We start from the raw sequence: 23,256 nt of genomic DNA on the forward strand, positions 1-23,256 counted from the left end.
TTCTTTGCATCAGGTGGCCAAAGTATTGGAGTTTCCGCTTCAGCATCCATCCTTCCAATGAATATTCAGGACTGATTTCCTTTAGGATGGACTGGCTGGATTTCCTTGCTGTCCAAGGGACTCTCAAGAGTCTTCTCCTACACCACAGTTCAAAAAAAATTTATTATCTGGCTCTTTACGGAAAGCTTGAGAATCTCTGATGGAACATCAGATGTATGCTCTCATCAGACTGTTACATCTCCTTTAACTTCTGTCTCATGTCTGAAAGTGGATAATATAAAAACTTTTAAAATAAAAAAATAAAATGCACATCACAAGAAAAGGATACAAGTCAAAATTTTTTTTTCATAATTGCATATTTACTGAAAAATACATCAGAATAATGTAAATATGACTTACTAAAGCAAGTGAAGAAATAAAAATATACTTCAACCAAAATGCTAAAAACAAAACAAAAAACCTCCTCGCGAAAGAAATAAAAACCATAAAGATATTTGTTCCCAGCATTTCCAGGTTAGATTCCTTCACACAAATGAACTGTGGCAGGGGTGGGAAAAGAGAGCTCACCTGTAATTGGTGAAATGCCACAATATTATTCTCTAAGGCTCCATAACTTAAGTATCTAACAACTAAAGACGTAGGAGATACTAGATTTTTCAGGATTATCTTCTCCCAAACTCTGTTACATGCTTCTTGTGTCAATGTCATTGCTTTCAATGTTTTGCTTCAACAGTCTCGAGATATATTCTTTACAATTAGATTTGTGAAGTTTATTCTAAGACCATGCTGCTACTGCTATTTAGACCCTAAGTCTCATCGGAGTCTATGTGACCACATGGACTATCGTCTGTCAGGATTCTCTGTCCATGGGATTCTCCAGGCAAGAATATAGGAATGGGTTGCCATTTCCTTCTCCAGGGGCTCTTCCCGACCTGGAATGAACCTGAGTCTCTCGCTTGGCAAGTGGATTCTTTATCACTGAGTCACCTCTACGGTCCATTTTTTTCACAAGGTGGGGCTGACAGAAAGGCATTATAGGTTTAGCTATCCCCCGGGCATCTGGAAAGTTCCAATACCACTTTCCCGGACAAAAGCTTAAAGGCCCTTCAGGTCCAGCTCAGATTCTACAGCTCCACAACGGACCCAAGGCCGCCTTCCTAATTGCTCCTCCTGGGGCCTGCAGTGCAGACCAGTGGGGCAAGCCCCTTCCGGCCCTTGTCTTTCTCCACTTTCCATCCGGCCCGGTGGGGCCCGGTTCTGGGCCCGGGGGACACGAGAGGGGTTCGGATCGGTGACGTCCCAGGGCCCCAAACCATCCCTAGAAATTCGCCCCGGCCCCACAGCTGCGGGGTACACTGTCCAAACCTCCTCGGCGAAAGCCGAACTGCGGGCACCCACCTGATACCCTCGGAGGAAAGTGCGTGTGGGAGCCGGGTGAGGAGTGACAAGGCGACTCCACGGCCCGCTCGCGCAGTCCCCAACCCCCTGCACCACAACTGCCATCAGCAAAAACTATCGGCGTCCACTCCAGAGACACCCAGGGTCGAGAATAGTTCCTCCAGATCTCGAGAGGAACGGACACCACACCGAGGAACGGACACCACACCGAACTCGAGATGGACTCTCCTCAATGGACCAACCCAACTCGGTCAGGCCAGCAAAAGGGGAGCAACACCACCTGCTTCAGTTCTAGGGGTAACGTCGAATAACGGCGGCGTTCCCGCATGCTCTGCATCGAGCCTGCGCAAATCCCAGGGCTTGGACGAGGCTGCCAGTGCGCATGCGCCTCCCTACCGCTCTTTCCCCAGCGGCTTGGGAGCCCCGCCGCCTAAACCGGCCGATACGCGCATGCGTGTTTACGGTAGCTGGTCTCTTCCAGACGCCGCAGGGAAGCCGTGGCTGTCAGGTTTGCCGCCGGCCGAGCCGGAAGTTGCCCTTAACCTTCCTTGGTCTGGCGAAAATTAAAGAGCTATAAAGAGAGGTTCCGGAGCCGGCCTGGTCCGTAGGTGGCCGAATGGAGACCGAGACCGTACACGGGCCACTGACCCGGCGCCCGACCCTGGTCTCTTCCTGGGATGCCGAGTGCGGAGCCTTAGCCCAGAGTCTCCGTCTCATCCGGGCTGGTCTCGGCGCCCGGGACGCCGACTGGGAGGAGCTGCTGGCGCCGCCCGCCTCGGGGTGCGCTGGGCCGGCGGGGACTGGGTTGTGCTCAGGGACACAGCCGCGCTCCAGGGGGAGCCGCGAGGGGAGACGGGGACCCTGAGGGGAGAGGGTCTGCGCCCGAAATGCGGGAGCCGAGCGGGTGACGGGGCTGTGCGGGCGGCGAGGGCGAAAGGGCCGGGCCCGGGTGGCGGGAGGACAGAGGGGCGTCCGCGGGAAAGCTGAGGGGACTCGGGTGTGAATGTTGGGGGCGAGGGGGCAGGTGAGCGGGAGACACACATCCCCCTTGAGTCCATCTCGTCGGCTCCTGAGGCCCCTTGTCGGGATCAGAACCGGCCTCTTATCCTGAAACAAAAACCTCCTATCTACCAAAACAGGCATTAAAAAATCCAAATGTCGAAAATCTTCATAAGCTTGATTTTGAAAATGGTACACATTTGTCATTTATTTCACTTAACTATTCAGGCAGTAACAGGAAGTCGCATACAATGTAGATAGAAGTCAAGGGAAAATAGTGGAGACCCTCGTCTAAAGCATCGTTTCGTCATGATTTCTTTATTGAGCATTCATTTGGTCAGTGTTTTGGAATGCACTTGGACTCCAAATGCAGACCTAAGTGAATTGGATAATATGTCAACCCTGTGGCCCAGTAAGTGGATTAACGAGAATGTTCGGAGGACTATAGGTATATTCTTCATTTTCTTTTCAGCCAGGATCAGGTGACTTTGAAAAGGAACCTGAACAACCAAGATGAAAACCCCTGCTTCCTTTACTTGAGATGTGACCCTCATGGAGGTGAAGAAATCGTTTCTATTGGCATTTTAAGTTCAGCAAGAAATATGGAAGTGTACTTAGGAGAGGAGTACTGTGGAACCAGTAGGGGCAAGAATGTTTGTAATGTTCTGGATAACAGGTTTGTGACTTAATGAATGTGGAAGTGTTCTTCTGAAGTAGTGTTTTATTTTCTTGAGCTTTTACAGTATTTGTTGATTCTCTGACATTGGTGCTAAATACTAGGAGAGAGAAGATAAAAACATACCAGCAGACGTAGAAGTTTAGGCCTTTAGGGATCTTAAAGACAGTCTAGAGCAGCCTAGTTGTTTTTATAAATGTGGAAATGGAGAGCTAATGGAAGAGAGGGAAGTTGAAATAAATGAATAAAATATCATAGCTAGTTAGTGGAAGAGTTTTATTAGAATGAAACTCTGGTAAGTGTTTCACATTTGTTTTATTTAACTTACAAGGCTCTGTTTTCCAAAAATTAATTTGTCTTATCAGTCTAGAACTTTGAACATTTTCCTGTAGGAAACCCTTTACAAATAGTGCATGAATTTAAGACTGCCATACCAGCGTACTTAACCCATTATTATACTTTTTGATTTTTTCCCCCCAATTTCTTAGGAAGATTCTGTCTTAATCGTTGCTTAATATGAATCAAAATGTGAACCGTGCATGTTGTATATAATGGATATATTCTTGAGCTTTATGGTGTGCCCTGTGCATGGTTATACAGTGGGTATAATTTAATTTTTGCATGTAGCTAGTAACTGGCAGTTAGTGTTTTTATATCCAGTGCAACTCCACAGGAAATTCAAACTGTTTATGTCTCACCAGGAAAACTGAACTTCAGGATTTAAATATTGTCCTGGAAACCTTTATTTTTAAATGTAACTCTTATAAATGATAATGTATGAAATTTTTTATAATTTTTTTTATTTTTAGTGAACATGAAAAGATTACTTTCTACAAAAAATATCTAAAATTGGAGTCTCCCACACATGCTTGTAAAATAAAGGTAAGTCATTCCTAAATTTTAACTAATTTGAAAACTATAGTTGTTTTTCTACTATATATACACTTACTTTCTGTTGATTTGGTAAAATAATTCAACTTGGTCTCTAGTTCTAGTTCAGAAATATTAGTAAACTGTAAAAAAAAATTATTTTCTAATATGCATTTGTCTTTTAAAATTTGAACATTTATTACATTGCTATGTCATGACATGTACTGTTGATAATACAGTGGTATTTTACTTTTAAGCCTTCAAAAACTGTGATTAAAAAAAGAAAATTTTTAACTAAGTTATAGTTTATTTACTTGAATATGTAAGTTTAAAAGATTTGTTACCTTTTTATGAAACTTAGGTGTCAAAAAAAAGCACATGCAGTTTTGGCCCCCAAATATTTAGAAAGATAAAATATAATTAGAGAACTTTCAGACAAGGGTAACACAAAGGTGAAGAGAATTGGACTGTTGTCTTCAGCATAAACAATATTGTTAAAGTGAAGTTTACTGATGTCATCGGGTGTAGGGAAAGGGTATAGAGCTGAAAACCATAAGCCCTGGCTATTAAGTAGGCTCTTCTGCTGACTAGCAGAGTAATCTTGAGCCAGTTTCTTCATTTTTGTTTGGACCTACTTTATGGGTAATATTAGGGAACTGAAGAAAATAAATTATTGAATTGATTATTTTTATCTCTAAAATTCTATGTTGATTATTCAGTTCAGTTCAGTTGCTCAGTCATGTCCGACTCTTTGCAACCCCATGAATTGCAGCACGCCCAGCCTCCCTGTCCATCACCAACTCCCGGAGTTCACTCAGACTCATGTCCATCGAGTCAGTGATGCCATCCAGCCATCTCATCCTCTGTCATCCCCTTTTCCTCCTGCCCCCAATCCCTTCCAGCATCAGAGTCTTTTCCAATGATTCAACTCTTTGCGTGAAGTGGCCAAAGTACTGGAGTTTCAGTATCATTCCTTCCAAAGAACACCCAGGACTGAGCTCCTTTAGAATGGACTGGTTGGATCTCCTTGCAGTCCAAGGGACTCTCGAGAATCTTCTCCAACACCACAGTTCAAAAGCATCAATTCTTCGGGGCTCAGCTTTCTTCACAGTCCAACTCTCACATCCATACATGACCACTGGAAAAACCATAGCCTTGACTAGACGGCTTTGTTGGCAAAGTAATGTCTCTGCTTTTGAATATGCTGTCTAGGTTGGTCATAACTTTCCTTCCAAGGAGTAAGCGTCTTTTAATTTCATGGCTGCAGTCACCATCTGCAGTGATTTTGGAGCCCCAAAAAATAAAGTCTGACACTGTTTCCACTGTTTCCCCCTCTATTTCCCATGAAGTGATTATTATTACTTATTATCCCATGAAGTGCTAATTATTACAGAAGAGCAAAGATGTTGTTTAGGTGTATATACTAATAGCTTCTAAAATTGTTTAAGGGATTCATTCATCCACACATATTGGAATGCCTATTAATGACAGCTATGGTACTTGACATTTAGGAATTAACAGTTATGAAATGAATTGGAATGAAGCCATCACATTACTAATATTATAGTGGGCAAGACAGATAATAGGTTGATTCAGTGTGGAAAATAGGCACTACATTCACTCCTGAGAAAGGTTTGGGGATTAAAAAACAGAACAGGAATAACATGGAAGTTGAAATGTGGGTGTATACATTTCATAAGGTATTTACTCACTTGCTGATGACAGTCGCATCTTTGGTGCAACACTTTTTAGATCATGGACCTGTATTCACCTGTGTCTTTGTGTGATGTATGGGTTTGTTGTCTCTGAGGGTGAAAGGGATTTGTAACTGTGCTGTGGAAGTACCTCGGAGTGCAGAGAGTTTCATTTAGGAAAATCTTTGGGTTTGTATGAAGGCCTTTTCTGGGCCAGTAGTACCTTTAATAGTATACGAAAGTTAAATGATAGTTACTGATGTGTATCTTTGAGCACTCACTCAGTGATATACACTGGACATTGTAACACACAATCCTTATAACAACTATGTGTGAACTGATTTTACCCCTGACTCAAGTTTGGCATCTGCCCAGGGTCACCCAGACACAGCCCTCACTGAGTTCAGGTCTGTCTGATTCTAAATCCTGTTTGCATTCCACTTTGAACTTCCCTGGTGGCTTAGACAGTAAAGCATCTGCCCACAATGCAGGAGACCCGGGTTCAGTCCCTGGGTCAGGAAGATCTCCTGGAGAAGGAAATAGCAACCCACTCCAGTATTCTTGCCTGGAAAATCCCATGGATGGAGAATCCTGGTAGGCTACAGTCTGTGGGGTCGCAGAGAGTGGACATGATTGAATGACTTTAATTTACTTTACTTGCTACTGTGCAGTCTACAGCACACAGGAAACATCTTGATTTAGAAGCATGAACAAAATGAGGCAGCATAAAGCACTGGAAAAGCTCCTGGGAAAGAAGTCAGAAGAACTAGGCTCAAAGATTGACCTTTATTTACTCTCTTGACAAATTAGAAAATCATTGCGAACTCATCTTTTCTATGTGCAAACTATTGAGCTCTCTTAAGTCATCTGGACATTCTGTTAGAATTCCTTTAGAATTTATTCTAAATTCTAAAATACTGAACTGTATTAACTATCAGCCAACACTTTGCATGGGCTTCTAGTGAGTCTTATTTAATATCACATAATATTATGACAAATTTCAGTATGTTAAGGACTCAGATTGGAATAGTTTATCTTTAATTCTTTTTTTTTTAAAACTATTAAGTAAAACATTATTTACACTTAATTTTTTTAATTACAAAAAGACTTTTTAAAGTTGATGTAGTTCTTTATAGCTTTTTTCTATGACTAAAGAAACTTTAAAATGTACTTGAGGTTAATTTTTAGACTTTTGAATGCTTCAGTGATACTTCAGTATTGACAAGAAATGACCTTAAACAATGGTTGTTTTTATTACCATTATTAATTTTCCTGGTCTTTTGTGTTATAATAGCTGCTCTCCTTTGGTGAAAAGAACTGTGTGTTCATCAGTAAAGTTGTGGTACACGTAAGGCAAGTCTCGGCACATTCTTCAGCAGGCTCTCCCACTCTAGGATCAAGGATAGACCTGGAGAGGGTCCAAACCATCATGGAGTCCATGGGGTCAAAGTTATCACCTGGAGCTCAGCAGTTGATGAATATGGTGAGATTCCAGCAGCAGGTGAGTAGGAATGGGTTTCTTTCCAGAAACCATTACAATTCTTTAAATGATAGCACTTTATTACAACATGTGGTGACATAAATTTTTTCCTTTTAGCTTTTATTATTGATTTCCCTGTTATCTTTACTGACTTATGTAAAAATTGCAGCTTGCAAAAAAAATGGTTTTTCAGACTTCACAATTTTCTGTGAATTCTCTAGCTCATTCATTCAGCAAGCATTTACTTAGCCCCTTTTTCATAAATAATGCACTGTTTCGATTACTTAAAAAAGTTCTAAGGTGAATTAGTCTACAGCCCGTCTGTAAGGATTTCTATAGACTTAACAGAGAACTCAGGGCATGTAAGTGGGGAATGTTGAGAAACACTGATGGCTGCTGCTGCTAAGTCGCTTCAATTGTGTCTGACTCTGTGTGACCCCGTAGACAGCAGCCCACCAGGCTCCCCCGTTCTTGGGATGCTCCAGGCAAGAACACTGGAGTGGGGTGCCATTGCCTTCTCTGTGAGAAAGACTAGGAAAGGGTTATTAAAGAAAGTGGCATTTTATCTGGGCCTTTAAAGAGAAAGGGTGGGATTAAGCAAGTGAATTTGGAGAGATGCAACTTAAGAGAGAATAGTTCAGATTAAATCTTCAGTGCTGGAAGAAGTAGGATGTAGCTAGGAATGGAATAGAAGTTCATTTCTCTGGAATGAAGATATGATAGGAGAAGCTTCAGGTGGACTGGGGCTGGATCATAGAGGATTTTGAATGCTGTTATAAAGTTTGTGGGTGTCTTTTAGCTTTGCATGACAAAATGTGGTCCACTGGAGAAGAGAATGGCAAACCACTTCAGTATTCTTGCCTTGAGAAACCCATGAATAGTATGGAAAGGCAAAAAGATAGAATACTGAAAAATGAACATATACTACTGGATATCAGTGGAGAAATAACTCCAGAAAGAATGAAGAAGCAGAGCCAAAGCAAAAACTACGCCCACTTGTGGATGTGACTGGTGATAGAAGCAGGGTCTGATTCTGTAAAGAGCAATATTGCATAGGAACCTGGAATGTTAGGTCCATGAATCAAGGCAAATTAGAAAGTGGTCAAACAGGAGATGGCAAGAGTGAACGTCGACATTTTAGGAATCAGAGAACTAAGATGGACTCGAATAGATAAATTTAACTCAGATGACCATTATATCTACTACAGTGGGCAAGAATCCCTTAGAAGAAATGGAGTAGCCATCATGGTCAACAAAAGAGTCCAAAAGGCACTATTTGGATGCAATCTCACAAACGAAAGAATGACCTTTGTTCATTTCCAAGGCAAATCATTCAGTATCACGGTAATCCAAGTTTATGCCCCGAACAGTAACGCTGAAGAAGCTGAATGGTTCTATGAAGACCTACAAGTCCTTTGGAACTATCACCCAAAAAAGATGTCCTTTTCCTTATAGGGGACTAGAATGCAAAGGTAGGAAGTCAAGAAACACCTGGAGTAACAGGCACATTTGGCCTTGGAGTACAGGATGAAACAGGGCAAAGGCTAATTGAGTTTTGCCAAGAGAAGGCACTGGTCATAGCAAACACCCTCTTCCAACAGCACAAGAGAAGGCTATACACATGGACATCACCAGATGGCCAACACTGAAATCAGATTGATTATATTCTTTGCAGCCAAAGATGGAGAAGCTCTTTATAGTCAGCAAAACCAAGAGCGGGAGCTGACTGTAACTCAGATCATGAGCTCCTTATTGCCAAATTCAGACTTAAATTGAAGAAAGTGGGGAAAACCACTAACCATTCAGGTATGAACTAAATCAAATCCCTTATGATTATACAGTGGAAGTGGGAAATACATTTAAGGGACTAGATCTGATAGTCAGAGTGCCTGATGAACTATGGACGGAGGTTTGTGACATTGTATAGGAGACAGGGAGCAAGACCATCCCCGAGAAAAAAAATGCAAAAAAGCAAAATGACTATCTGAGGAGGCCTTACAAATAACTGTGAAAAGAAGAGAAGTGAAAAGCAAAGGAGAAAAGGAAAGATATACCCATTTGAATGCAGAGTTCCAAAGAATAGCAAGGAGAGATAAGAAAGCCTTCCTCAGTGATCAGTGCAAAGAAATAGAAGAAAACAATAGAAGGGGAAAGGCTAGAGATTTCTTCAAGAAAATTAGAGATACCAAGGGAATATTTCATGCAAAGATGGGCTCAATAAAGGACAGAAATGGTGTGGACCTAACAGAAGCAGAAGGTATTAAGAAGGGGTAGCTAGAATACACTGAAGAACTGTACAAAAAAGATCTTCATGACCCAGATAATCACGATGGTGTGATCACTCACCTAGAGCCAGACATCCTAGAATATGAAGTCAGGTGGGCCTTAGGAAGCATTGCTATGAACAAAGCTAGTGGAGGTGATGGACTTCCAGCTGAGCTATTTCAAATCCTAAAAGATGATCCTGTGAAAGTGCTGCACTCAATATGCCAACAAATTTGGAAAACTCAGCAGTGCCCACAGGACTGGAAAAGGTCAGTTTTCATTCCAATCCCAAAGAAAGGCAATGCCAAAGAATGCTCAAAGTACCGCACAATTGCACTCGTCTCACACGCTAGTAAAGTAATGCTCAAAATTCTCCAAGCCAGGCTTCAGCAATACATGAACTGTGAACTTCCAGATGTTCAAGCTGGTTTTAGAAAAGGGAGAGGAACCAGAGATCAAATTGCCAACATCCGCTTGATCAAGGAAAAAGCAAGAGAGTTCCAGAAAAACATCCATTTCTGCTTTATTGACTATGCCAAAGCTTTTGACTGTGTGGATCACAACAAACTGGAAAATTCTGAAAGAGATGGGAATACCAGACCACCTGACCTGCCTCTTGAGAAATTTGTATGCAGGTTAGGAAGCAACAGTTAGAACTGGACATGGAACAACAGACTGGTTCCAAATAGGAAAAGGAGTACATCCAAGCTGTATATTGTCACCCTGCTTATTTAACTTCTATGCAGAGTACATCATGAGAAACGCTGGACTGGAAGAAGCACAAGCTGGAATCAAGATTGCTGGGAAAAATATCAATAAGCTCAGATATGCAGATGACACCACTCTTATGGCAGAAAGTGAAGAAGAACTAAAGAGCCTATATGAAAGTGAAAGAGGAGAGTGAAAAAGTTGGCTTAAAAGCTCAACATTCAGAAAACGAAGATCATGGCATCTGGTCCCATCACTTCATGGGAAATAGATGGGGAAACAATGGAAACAGTGGATGACTTTATTTTTGGGGGCTCCAAAATCACTGCAGATGGTGACTGCAGCCATGAAATTAAAAGACGCTTACTCCTAAGTTATGACCAGCTTAGCATATTAAGAAGCAGCGACATTACTTTGCCAACAAAGGTCAGTCTAGTCAAGGCTATGGTTTTTCCAGTAGTCATGTATGGATGTGAGAGTTGGACTATAAAGAAACCTGAGCACCGAAGAACTGATGCTTTTAAACTGTGGTGTTGGAGAAGACTCTTGAGAGTCCCTTGGACTGCAAGGAGATCCACCAGTCCATCCTAAAGGAGATCAGTCCTGAGTGTCCATTGAAGGGACTGAGGTGAAGCTGAAACTCCAATAGTTGGCCACCTGATACGAAGAGCTGACTCATTTGAAAGATTGAAGGCAGAAGGAGAAGGGGACAGCAGAGGAGGAGATGGTTGGATGGCATCACCAAGTCAATGGACATGAGTTTGGGTAAACTCCGGGAGTTGGTGATGTCCAGGGAGGCCTGGCGTGCTTGCTCCATGGGGTCACAAAGAGTCAGACATGACTGAGTGACTGAACTGAACTGATTACATGTAAAGATGGGTCAGCAGGAAGTGAGGCTGCAAGATGGAAAACATCTGTTATTTCTCATCCAGATGAAGGTTAAAGAGGGCCTAAACTTGAAGGAGGAACCTGGTGCTGGGCTGTGAGATGCTACAACAGTGGTCCTGGTGGGACTTGACCATAACTTAGTATGAATTTTGTGGGAGAAAAACAATCCAGTGAGAAACTAAAGTTTTGAAGATGCTGATACTAATAATACACATGGAACACAACAGAGGGAGTGACTTGGGGAAAAAGGAGTTTAATTTGGAAGTATTGAATTTTAGGTGTGAAACTTTAAAACAAGAACAAATTAAAAAATCAGATAACTTCTGTGAGATTTGCCAATATTAATTTAATAGGAGTATCACTGGAGGGACTTCCCTGGTGGCTCAGATGGTAAAGCGTCTGCCTACAATACAGGAGACCGGGTTCAATCCCTGGGTCGGGGAGATCCCTTGGAGAAGGAAATGGCAACCCACTACAGTATTCTTGCCTGGAAAATCTCATGGATAGAAGAGCCTGATAGGCTACAGTCAATGGGGTCGCAAAGAGTCGGACACGACTGAGCGACTTTCTTTCTTTGTTTCATTGGAGGGACGGGCAGACTTAGGAGAACAGGAGAGCTGGTGATGATCTTGGAAACCTCAGAATGGAGAGCTTCCAAAAGAACAGAGTCCGTCCTCTTCGTTCTCTGGTACAGTGATCTCACCTGCACAGCTCAGGAGGTTCCTAACAGATGCTCCTGCTCCAGTGCTCCCTCTCCACAGAGCAACCAGGATGATCTCAGAGGGTCCATCAGACTCGACTTCCCCTGTGTAATGTCCCCGAACTGCTTCCCCTCACCCCAGAGTTAATCCAGATTCCTCACCCTCTCATCTCAGATCTGGGCCGTCGTTCCCTCCTCAACACCATCTCCTGTCACATCTCCTCAGATGCTCGTCTCTGGACATTCTGAGGTGTGTGTTCCCCAGATATCCACCTGTGCTCCCACCTCAGGACCTCTGCACTCTTAACTGTTCTCTTTGGCCAGAATCCCCTCTTCTCGATCTTAGCAAGTCTGCCCTTTTCTTGTTCTTTCAGCCTCATCTTAAATGTTCCATCTTGAGCGATACTGTCCCTAACCACCCTGTTTAAAATAATTAGCCTCTTCCTCCAAATCTCTATCATATTTTCATCAGAGCTTTCTTGACTATTTTTGTTTTCATGTATTGTTCTGTTTATCTCACTCATATATAAACTTCGTGCAAATAGGACCTGGCTGTCTTGTTTATGGCTCCAGGTAAGTACATAATATATATGCCCTTCAGATTATCAACAAGTACTCCTCAGAGATCTTCAGGGAGTCGATTTGAATAATGATAAGGTGAAAGTGTTTAGTTACTCAGTCATGTCCACCTCTTTGCGATCTCGAGGACTATAGCCCTCCAGGCTCCTCTGTCTATGGGATTCTCCAGGCAGGAATGCTGAAGTGAGTTTCCATTTCCTCCTCCAGGGGATCTTTCCCACCGAGGGATAGAACACAGGTCTCCCACATTGCAGGCAGATTCTTTACTATCTGAGCCACCAGGTTGGGTGATAAGATGTAAAGTGTCTCATGAGCTCTGTAACTATCTGTTGAGTATAAAGTAAGAATGTTTCATAATCAGAACCCCTCCTCCTGTGGAAGGGGTGTGAAGACACATACTCTTTAGAACCTTCATGTGTTAATTGGGGCAGGGCTTGTCCAGAAGGGGAAAGGAAGGATCTGAGAGCAGCTTACCGGCCTCTCCCTGTTTTGCCTGTGCCTTGTGAAAAATTTTATTAAAGTGATTTCTTATTTTTTTGTTTTGAAGTTCAGATGTGCTGATTGTTTTTGCTTAAGCAGTTTAGAATAATTGAGTGGGAATTCTGTCTCTAAATTCCTGGTATATGATTGTCATTTAAAGTTATCTGAGTGAAAGCTGTGAGAAAATATATTTTCTCAAAGAAAACATATTCAGTTATTCAAGATTTTTATTGTTTACCTTTTACATCTTTAAAAAAATAAGATATTTTTTCTTGCTTTTTCAAAGTGATACTTATACACGCACATTCTTTATAATTAAAAAAACTAAAGATGATCAGAAATCCTACAAGATGTTCATAAAAAATTTTTCAGAAATCTTGGAGTATATGTATACATATATTAAATAAAATATACATGTATAAGTATATGGACACAATTCTACATAAATGCTTTCATGATTTTTAGCCTGCTGTATGTTTTTTCGCACATGTTAATAGCATATGACATGTGCCCTAAACAATCAGTTCATATGAATCATTTTATACATATTTTTCTGCCTACTTTAAAAAAGGTTTGATGTCCCTTGCAAGGCAACATACGACAGCTCAAGAAAATTAAGAATTGAATAAAGGCAAACAAAAGAAGTAGAATAGCCACCAGCATCTAAAGTTAGTTCATTTACTGCACTGTTGTATAGACTAACCTGTGAATTTCTCACCATTTAATACAAAGTAAAAAGTCACCTTAAGAGCTTTTCTCTAGAAGAATATGACTAATTTTTATGATCAGTGAATTTCTTGAAATAATATTATATCAGAAAAGAAAAATTCATATAGCAGATGCCTTAATTGCATTTACATTTTTCTAATTAAAATTTCTGGCAAATTGTCATTTACAGTTTTGACATTAAGTCCACTGTTTATGTAATTGCAATTTTGTAGAATTTTCAATTTTTTATCATAAAGTTTTCTTGTAGTATCAAAATTATGCTACCACCAAAAATAATCGAATTTTGCCTTTGTGATTGAGTAAAGCTTCTTTTCACCAAAGGAGAGTGGTCTAATTTTTAAATTTTATAAGTATGATTGTATATAATCATTCTTTAGGAATAATTTAATATTTACTTAAAACTTGCATTCAATAGAAGAAGATAAAATTTTGTTATAAAGGGAGTTTCTCCACTGGGCAGTTCAGTAGAAGTTCCTTGGGGCCCTATTGCTCCCACATACCAACTTCCCTGGCTCTCATTATTCGTATGTCCTGTTGTATTTTCCCTAAAGTATCACCGTCTGCATCCACAGGATTTCTTTCTTTCTTTGTTGTCTATCTCTCCCTGCTGCCTAGATTGTACTGTCCACACATCAGTGATTTTCTTTTTTTATTCACTGGCTTATTTCCAGGGCCTGAAACAGTACCTAACACAGAGTAGATTTCTGGAAAATATTTGTTGAATGAGTAAGTTTGAGGCTCACTTAATCCAAGAATCATTTTTCAAATATCCAGAAAATATATGGACTGAGTGTCTTCACCTAAGCTTGAATAATACTTTTCTTAGTCTCTCATACAAGGTATTGAACAATAATATCACTGTGAGATGATATTCCCTGATAAGTATCTCTAGTAGAGATCTGGGTTTAGAATTTAGGATGGCACCATAAAATGTAACAGTTAGCTAGGCTAGAGGTAGTTTTGCTTTTCTCTTGTGGAAAAATTGAAGAACATAGCAAGAGTATGCCTCCCTGTAGGAGACCGTGTAACCTCCTATCAGATGTGAGCCGGTCTTCTCAGGAACAAATATAGCCTAGCTGGTTGAGTTGAGGCCACAAAATGTAATCATTACCCTATAAATTATTACAGCAGACATGGCCAAAAGGTAGCTACCTCATTTTGATCACTGAAAATGTTAAAAAAAAAAATGCAGACTTTTAAGTATATAAGTAGAACATCAAACTTTAAGCAAGTAACTATCTAGTCTATCTTCCAGTGAAAACAAACTGTATTTCTTTAGGGTGGCCTACATTTGTGACAGTACGCAGATGATTTTTAATTCTAGGAAAATTATCAATTATTGTGACTCATTAGAAAATACCATAGATTAAGGAGGGCTTTGTAGTAGAAACATTAAATATGCCTGTGCAATTTTACTAAGTATGCTTGTATTTACTTGAAGATTTTCCTTAGCAAAACTACACTGAAATGACTAGAAGTCTTGACTCTGGAGCTGGGTGTCCGGGGTTCCAGTCCTAGTTCTGCCACCAATGACCGTGTTACCTTGGCCGAGTTAGCTTTAGTCTTTTCTCCTCAACTCAATACTGGGACAGTGGCTGTGGCCTGCTCCACGTGAACGTTCTGAGGCTCAGATGGAAGAAGGCACCTTGCCTGACTCGAGGTCACTCCAGAGTTAGCTGTCACTATCATTAATGTTCCTGCTCTTTCCTCATCTGCCTTCCTTAGAATTGTGTTGCCATCGGAGAGCAGCTCCAGTCGATCCTGGGAAACACGGGACACAAGCACGTGATGGGGCTGCCGTCCTCGTCTACTCCGGGAGCCTTCGACAAGTCATCCTGCACACCTTTTCCTTTCAGAACTGGATTGACATCTGGAAACGTGACTGACGACTCGGAGGCTACCACTGAGAAGAGTCTGCAGCCAGCTGGTGGAGGAAGTATGAGCAGCCTCCAAGAGTGTAAAATTGGGCCACAAAGCCGTTCTATTCTTGAGAATGATCTGAAGAATGCAGTATCTTCTTTCTTATCAAAGAAAGCAGGTGACAGCTCACACATACCTAACTCCGAGTTGCTGCCTTTTCTGCAGAATTTGTGTGGCCAGGTGAGCCATCTCCGGGTGGGACCCGGCACCAAGTGGCAGGACAGCATCACCAAGCCTGGCGGAGGCGCCGGGGGTGTCACGTAAGTGTTTAGACCCGTGTGGTCGAGATGGGGTGTGGGGGAGGGTGCGGAGGCAGGTGGGGGAAAGAGGTTTGTTTCAGTAGCTTCTGCCTGAACTTGTTTGCGGAGAGAACTGTGGGAGCTTTGACATTTCACCACTGACACACGTAGAAGAAAGAAATATTCTGCAGAGTAGAATGTGTTGCTTTGAAAGAAGTGTGTAAATTGGAGGTGCCGGGCACTTCTCAGGCCTTTGGTGGGAGGAGTATAAGCAGCAGACAAGGGTCGGAGTAGAGAGTTACCTGTATGAAGGGAGAGGAGCTGTGGTAGCCATGATGTGCACACTGTTTGCCTGATTGTATGAAGTGAGCCATTGCAGTGGATTTTCCTTGTAGATCATGTGTGACCAGGCTAATTTTGGAGTCATCCAAACAGTTTCCAGCTAATTATTTATAGTATACAGCCTCTTATCCTCTGGTTTCATAATTCCAATTTTTTCCAGTCCTGCTCTGACTAAGTGGCAGCTATTTAGTATGTTCCCCATCCTTTATATAAATGGATTGTGTCCAAATATTGCACTGGAATTCAGGACTCTAATCATAGTCCTGGCTTAACTATTTGAGTTAACTATTTCAATCTTTGGAATTATACTTTTATTACGTATAAAATGAGGTAGTTCTGTTGGTTGAATTTTTTTTTAATGTTCCAATAGCATTCAGTTTGAGGAGTTTAATAAGTTATTGAAACAAAAAAGTGGTTCTTACTTGAGAAGGACAAGGAAAGATAACAGTAGTCTTTAAATTACTTTAATATTAGGTTGGTGCAAACTTAATTGTGGTTTTTGGACCGTGAATTTTAAATCATTATAACTAAGCTCAAATACATCTTTATTAGTCAGAGTAGGAACCACTACAATCAACATATTTTTACCAACTAGAAATAAGTTTGTTTATTCCTGTAGTGTAAAAATCTGTGCCTCTGGATCCAACAAACTCTTGGAAAGCATTTTCTGCCTCTTGCTGGTTGTGGAAGCATTTTCCCTGCAAAAAGCCATTGAGATGCTTGAAGTGGTAGTCGGTTGGCAAGAGGTCAAGTGAATATGGCAGATAGGCAAAACTTTGTAGCCCAGTTTGTTCAGCTTTTGAGGCATCAGTTGTGTGATGTGCACTCAGGTGTTGTCGAGGAGGAGAATTGGGCCCTTTCTGGTGACCCATACTGGCTGCAGGGGTTGCAGTTTTCGGTGCACCTCATCGATTTGCTGAGCAATCAGATGTAATGGTTTTGCTTGGATTCGGAAAGCTGTAGTGGATCAGATGGGCAGCAGACCACCAGGAGTGACGAAGACCTTTTTTGGTGCAAGTTTGGCATTGGGAAGTGATTTGGAGCTTCTTCTCAGTCCAGCCACTGAGTTGGTCATCACTGGTTGTCTTATAAAATCCACTTTTCATCATGTCACAATCCAATCGAGAAATGGTTTGTTATCATTACATATAGTAAGAGAAGATGATACTTCAAACCATTTTTTTTTGTTTTTGGTCAGCTCACAAGGCAAGCACTTATCCAGCTTTCTCACCTTTCCAATTTGCTTCAAATGTCAAATGATCATAGAATTGTTGACGTTGAGTTCTTAGGCAACTTTCTTGGGTAGTTGTATGAGGATCAGCTTCAGTGATTGGTCTCAGTTGGTCATTGTCAACTTCTGTGGCCGGCCACTGTGCTCTTCATCTTCAAGGCTCTTGTTTCCTTTGCAAAACTTCTTGAATCCCCACTGCACCATATATTCCTCAGGAGTTCCTAGACCAGCTGTGTTGTTGACGTTGGGAGTTGTCTCTACTGCTTTATTTTCCATTTTGAAGTGGAATAAGAATGTATTCCATTATCAAACAGCAGGTTTCAACAATGCAAAACTGCAATTACTTGTGCACCAACCTAATACTTTAAAAGTATTAAATTACTTTAATACTTTAGACTTCCTTACTTCCTAATTATCAGAGAATTTCTTTCATCATGAATAGGTTTCTGTCAAATATTTTTCCTATGGCCATTTATATGATCATGAATTTTCTTCTGTAGTCTGTTCTTATGGTGAATTACGTTAATTTCAAAACTTAAACCCACCTTGCATACCTAGAGTAAATCCCACTTAGTTGTGGGCTGTAATTTTTATACAATGTTGGATCTGATTTGCTAATATTTTGTTGAGTATTCTTGCATCTAATTTATTAGAGGTACTGGTCTAAATTTTCTTGTCCTGTCTTTGGTTTTTCCTGTGAGGATAATACTGGCCTCATAATATGAGTTCCACATCTTAAAAGAGCTTGTGTACAACTGGCATTATCTCTTCTTAAGGTGTTTGGTATTGATAGGAGTCCTCAGTGCAACCAGCTGGGCCTGGATATTTCTTTCTCAGAGACTGTTAAATTACAAATTCAGTTTTTAACAGTAAAGTTGTCAGTTCTCCCCATTGATATGAAGATTTAATGCAATACATACTAAAATTTCACAATATTTTGTAGACATAGGATTATTTTAAAAATTCTATGAAAAGCAAAAGAGGAAAAATAGCTAAGACAACCATGAGAAAGAAGGATGAAGTGGGAGGAGTCCCTCTTCCAGTGTTGAGTCTTCTATAGCGAGAGTATCAAGACAGGGCAGTGATGGCGGAGGGGCAGACACAGGGGTCAGTGGAGCCCAGTAGAGGGTTCATAGACAGACCCACACAGGTGAGCTCAACTGAGTTTTGACAGAGGTGCAACAGCAGTTCAGTAAAGGAAGAAGAAAGAGTCTTTCTGACTCATGGTGCTGGAGCAGATGGATATCCAAAGAGCAAAAAGTGAACTATGACCCAAACCTCGTACCTTATACAAAACTTCACTCAAAATGGATCAGAGCCGTACGTGTAAAACATGAAGCTATGGAAGTTTTCTAATAATCCATAGGAGGCAGTCTTTGGGAACCTAGACGAGATTTCTTAGATATGACACGAAAAGCAGGATAATTGAAAATATATTGAACCACATGAAAATGCAAAATTTTGCTCTGTGAAAGACTCTGGGGGCTTCCCAGTGGCTCAGTGGTAAAAAATCCACCTGCCAGTGCAGGAGACAAGGGTTTGATCCCTAATCTGCCAAGATCCCACATGCCGCGGGGCAACTGAGCCTGTGTACCACATCTATTGAGTCTGTGCTCTAGAGCTCGGGAGCCACAACTGCTGAAGCCCGTGTGCCCTAGAAGCCACTGCACCGAGAATCCTGCATACCACAGCTAGGGAGGAGCTCGGCACAACTAGAGAGAAAAGCCCATGCAGCAACAAAGACCTAGCACAACCAAAATAAATAAAAAAGAATTAAAAAAAAAAGGACTCTGTGAAGTGGAATAAGATACGAATTCCAAACTGGGAAAAAATTTGCAAATCACAAGTCCAATAAATGACTTACATCTAAAATATAGAAAGGGCTCTTAAAACTCAAAATTAAAAAGTCCAGCTAGCACATGGGCAAAAGACAGAGAGAGACATTTTACCAGAGAGGATATACAAAAGCAAATAAGCACATGAAAAGATGTGCTATTGACCTCGTGGCTCTTAAGGAAAGGCACATTAAAACCACATGATACCACTCCACAGTTATTCAAATGGCTGAAATAAAAAGTGTAAAATGGTGACAGTACCAAATTCTGATGAGGATGTGGAGAAACAGGATCTCTCATACATTACTCATGGAGATGTAAAATGCTACAGCCACTCTAAAAAATACTCTGGCAGTTTCTAATAACTAAGCGTATTTAGGTACCGTGTGCCTCAGCAGTCATGCCCCTGGGCATTCATTCCAGAGAAAAGAAAACATCTGTCCACATAAAAGCCTGTACACAGTTGTTCATAGAAGCTTCTAGTGATTTAGTAAGGTGGTGTGGATAAAAAAAAAAAAAAAAAAAGCACAAGTATTTCAGTTATACCATTGCTTAGGGAAGTACTTAGAAGACCTTAAAAAAATTCACAAGATGACTTTAGATTTGGAGCTCAAAATAGAAAAAGACCCTTTCTATCTAATGATCTATTCTTTGAGGGTAGAAGTTCCATCATCTTCCTTTTTATACTCTCACTTCACTTTGTGCTTAAATGTTTAATGAATTAAAGAAATAAGAAGGCTTTGGGCATTCAGTGTTGTGGTCCCCTGCTGGGTATGTGTTGGAAATATGTTGCAAGGAGACAGAATATAGTTATGGAGACAAATTTCAAAGTTGTGGCTACTTTATTGTACTGCAGTTTGGTTGTTTTTGTTAAATATTAAGGAAAATTGTTACATTAATATTTAAATTTACTTCTAGACTCGAAGAGCAATCCATTTGTTCCTATTTGGAAAAGATTCTTTCTAAAAATTTGGAACTGATGGAAAAGAAACTTACAGACTACGTTGATCAGCGAATATATAAACTCCAGGAGCACATAGATAATAAGATGGCTTTGTTAATGGACTTGCTGCAGCGTCCTAACTCCCCACCCTCTGGGATGCCTCTACGACATTATGACTCTGGAGAAGGACTTTCAAATGGAGAAAGATAAGCACTCAACATGTACAAAGTACTACAGCTATTTATTACATATTTATTATAAAACCAAACCGCCAAGAGTTAAAGCAACTATTTAATGTCATTTGCGGATCGCTGTTTATTTGCATAAAGTGACCTCAGTGTCTTTTTACTGTACTGTTACTGTATATCTGGTACTGTACACTAAGATTTAATGTGGTAGGGCCATAAATTATTCTTGTTTCCCATATTTTTCACTTTTGTAAGAAATTCACATATACTTCTGGGTTGCTCAGATGTTCAGATTTTTTTAAGGATTTCTAAAGCATTTCATTAGTTTGTACTATATATGTGTTTGATTGGAGTACTCTTGTAATTTTTACAAAGACCTTATGTTTAGGGGTATATAAAGTGCTTAGAATAGTAAGTAATATTTTTTCTTTTTCTAATTAATTATTCTTATAAAACTGGGTACTTAAGACTTGCAACCTTTAATTTCAAATCACCATGTTACCTTTTTTATTGTTTATTTCAGATAAAAACTTAAATGTGATGTTTGGCATGTGTAAAACTGGTTTACATTGGGGCTGTTAATTTTGTGTTCTGTCACATTGTAGCTGTGGATGGAAAAGTAATAATTAGAACTGACCTATTCTTTGTTAGGCTTATTACTTTCAGATTCAGTGTTTGGTGTAAAATGAGAGAAGTCATCTTGTTTTATCTCAGTCAACCCAGGAAGCAGAAGAAACTCTCTGCTTTTCGGAACTGATACAGGCTCTTCTTTCCAGAGCCCATTTCTGTTTAATGTATGAAATGCTGAGATTCTGCATTGAAGCATTAAGGCACATAAATCAAGGAGATTACACTTCTCTCTGGCAGACTTAATTTTCAGAAACTATACCTATCATATATGTGTTGTTAGGTGATATATTTGCCTCTAAAAAATAAATGAATTCACTCTGGAAATTAAATGTTTTCACCTAAAACAAAAAGGATGGTTTACACTCATTTAGTATTTTGATGAATTTATTTCTTTGAAGTGAGAACTAATATAAAGTTTATTCATTTATAAATCACTCTGAAGTTAGGGACATGAGGTTGTTGTTCAGTCGCTAAGTTGTGTCTGACTCTTTGTGACCCCATGAACTGTAGCATGCCAGGCTTCCCTGTCCTTCACCATCTCCCGGAGTAGGATTGTACAATATATAACTTTTACCAGTCTTTTCCTAATTTATTAACAACCTATGTAGCCATTAGATGGCATTTCTTTTAGCGCATAAGAGAAATGCGTCTCACTTAAAGTTGAACCTCTCATTAATAGTTTACACAGCTTCTGATAATTGTGGTCTATTTTTTTGATTCACAAATTGCTTAATATAACTAGAACACATATGCTGTGTTTTATAAAATAATTAAATACAATATTTATGATTATATATAATTCAGATGAGCTTTAATTCCTAATCTTCCATTTTTAAATTTTTTTCATGTTAATAAAGACCTAAATTGCATTTTAAATGTATTAGAGATTCATGTGTGTGTTTAGTCGCTCAGTTGTGTCTGACTCTTTGTGGCCCCATGGACTGTAGCCCCACTAGGTCCCTCAGCTCATGGAATTTTCTAGGCAAGAATACTGGAGTGGGGTGCCATTTCCTACTCCAGGGGGATCTTCCCAAACCAGGGATCATAGGTATTGATTTTCTTATATTTATAAATTTCTACACATGTGTATATGTAATTGCTTTGTTACAGTCATTATTGCCTAAGGAAATACTGCCTGGATTTGCTCAAACGGGAGGAGCAGACCCACAGTATGTACAAAATCTCTATTAAAGTCTTATTTTTTCTAGTAACTTTTCTCCACTTGTAGGTGGCACAGCTGGTAAGTCCATTCTGGACAATGAGGGTTGGCAGATGCACCCATGTCAGGGTAGCCACGGCAGTTAGAGGTGGCGGCATGGGATGTGTGGGTGATCAAAAATGAGATCAGGAGACAGGTTATGTATTTTAATTTCCACACTGCCTCCCCTTTGAGGATTGTTTCACCTCCATCTTTCCTATGGTGACATATAAAGGTTTCCATACCTCTGTCATCACTGGATTTTCAGCCGTTTAGGGGAAGGACAGAGAGTGTACTTGCATGCTGCTGCCACATGACTTGTCGTGAAGAGTCGAGAGGCTCACTGGCGGGGCTTCCTCACTCAGCCCCAGCGTAGCTTTCCAGGCGCACCAGCCACCACCACCATGTGACCTGCTGTTCCAGCCTGTCCCTTCTTCCCAAGCCCCCTTGGGCTGTTGGCCCCAGTCCTGCACACTGACCCCCCACCTCTCCCTGCCCTCATCACAGTCACACTACTGTCCAAAGCTCAGCTCAGGTGCTCTCTCCATTCCTCAGCAAGTGGCTGGACAAGTGAAACCTAGAGACAACACTTAAGGCTCTTCTTAGGGGGACAAAGTTGGCTTAAAGCTCAACATTCAGAAAACTAAAATCATGGCATCCGGTCCCATCAGATCAGATCAGATCAGATCAGTCGCTCAGTTGTGTCCGACTCTTTGCGACCCCATGAATCACAGCATGCCAGGCCTCCCTGTCCATCACCAACTCCTGGAGTTCACTGAGACTCACGTCCATTGAGTCAATGATGCCATCCAGCCATCTCATCCTCTGTCGTCCCCTTCTCCTCCTGCCCCCAATCCCTCCCAGCATCAGAGACTTTTCCAATGAGTCAGCTCTTCACATGAGGTGGCCAAAGTACTGGAGTTTCAGCTTTAGCATCATTCCCTCTAAAGAAATCCCAGGGCTGATCTCCTTCAGAATGGACTGGTTGGATCTCCTTGCAGTCCAAGGGACTCTCAAGAGTCTTCTCCAACACCACAGTTCAAAAGCATCAATTCTTCGGCGCTCAGCCTTCTTCACAGTCCAACTCTCACATCCACACATGACCACAGGAAAAACCATAGCCTTGACTAGACGGACCTTTGTTGGCAAAGTAATGTCTCTGCTTTTGAATATGCTATCTAGGTTGGTCATAACTTTCCTTCCAAGGAGTAAGCGTCTTTTAATTTCATGGCTGCAGTCACCATCTGTAGTGATTTGGGAGCCC

The 23,256-nt window shown here is 40.9% G+C and overlaps 1 protein-coding gene across 1 annotated transcript; it reads left to right on the forward strand.

Moving 5' to 3' along the window:
- The first annotated feature begins 1,851 nt into the window (after positions 1–1,851).
- LOC109553152 (ATPase PAAT) lies at positions 1,852–21,670 on the forward strand. The gene is made up of 6 exons (XM_019953108.2): positions 1,852–2,178; positions 2,870–3,073; positions 3,883–3,955; positions 6,932–7,138; positions 15,192–15,646; positions 19,952–21,670. The coding sequence occupies exons 1-6, from the start codon at positions 2,015–2,017 to the stop codon at positions 20,184–20,186; spliced, it is 1,338 nt and encodes a 445-aa protein (XP_019808667.2). The 5' UTR covers positions 1,852–2,014; the 3' UTR covers positions 20,187–21,670.
- The last annotated feature ends 1,586 nt before the right edge of the window (positions 21,671–23,256 follow it).

The sequence above is a fragment of the Bos indicus genome, chromosome 26 (genome assembly GCF_029378745.1).
Source record: "Bos indicus isolate NIAB-ARS_2022 breed Sahiwal x Tharparkar chromosome 26, NIAB-ARS_B.indTharparkar_mat_pri_1.0, whole genome shotgun sequence".
NCBI lineage: Eukaryota > Metazoa > Chordata > Mammalia > Artiodactyla > Bovidae > Bos > Bos indicus.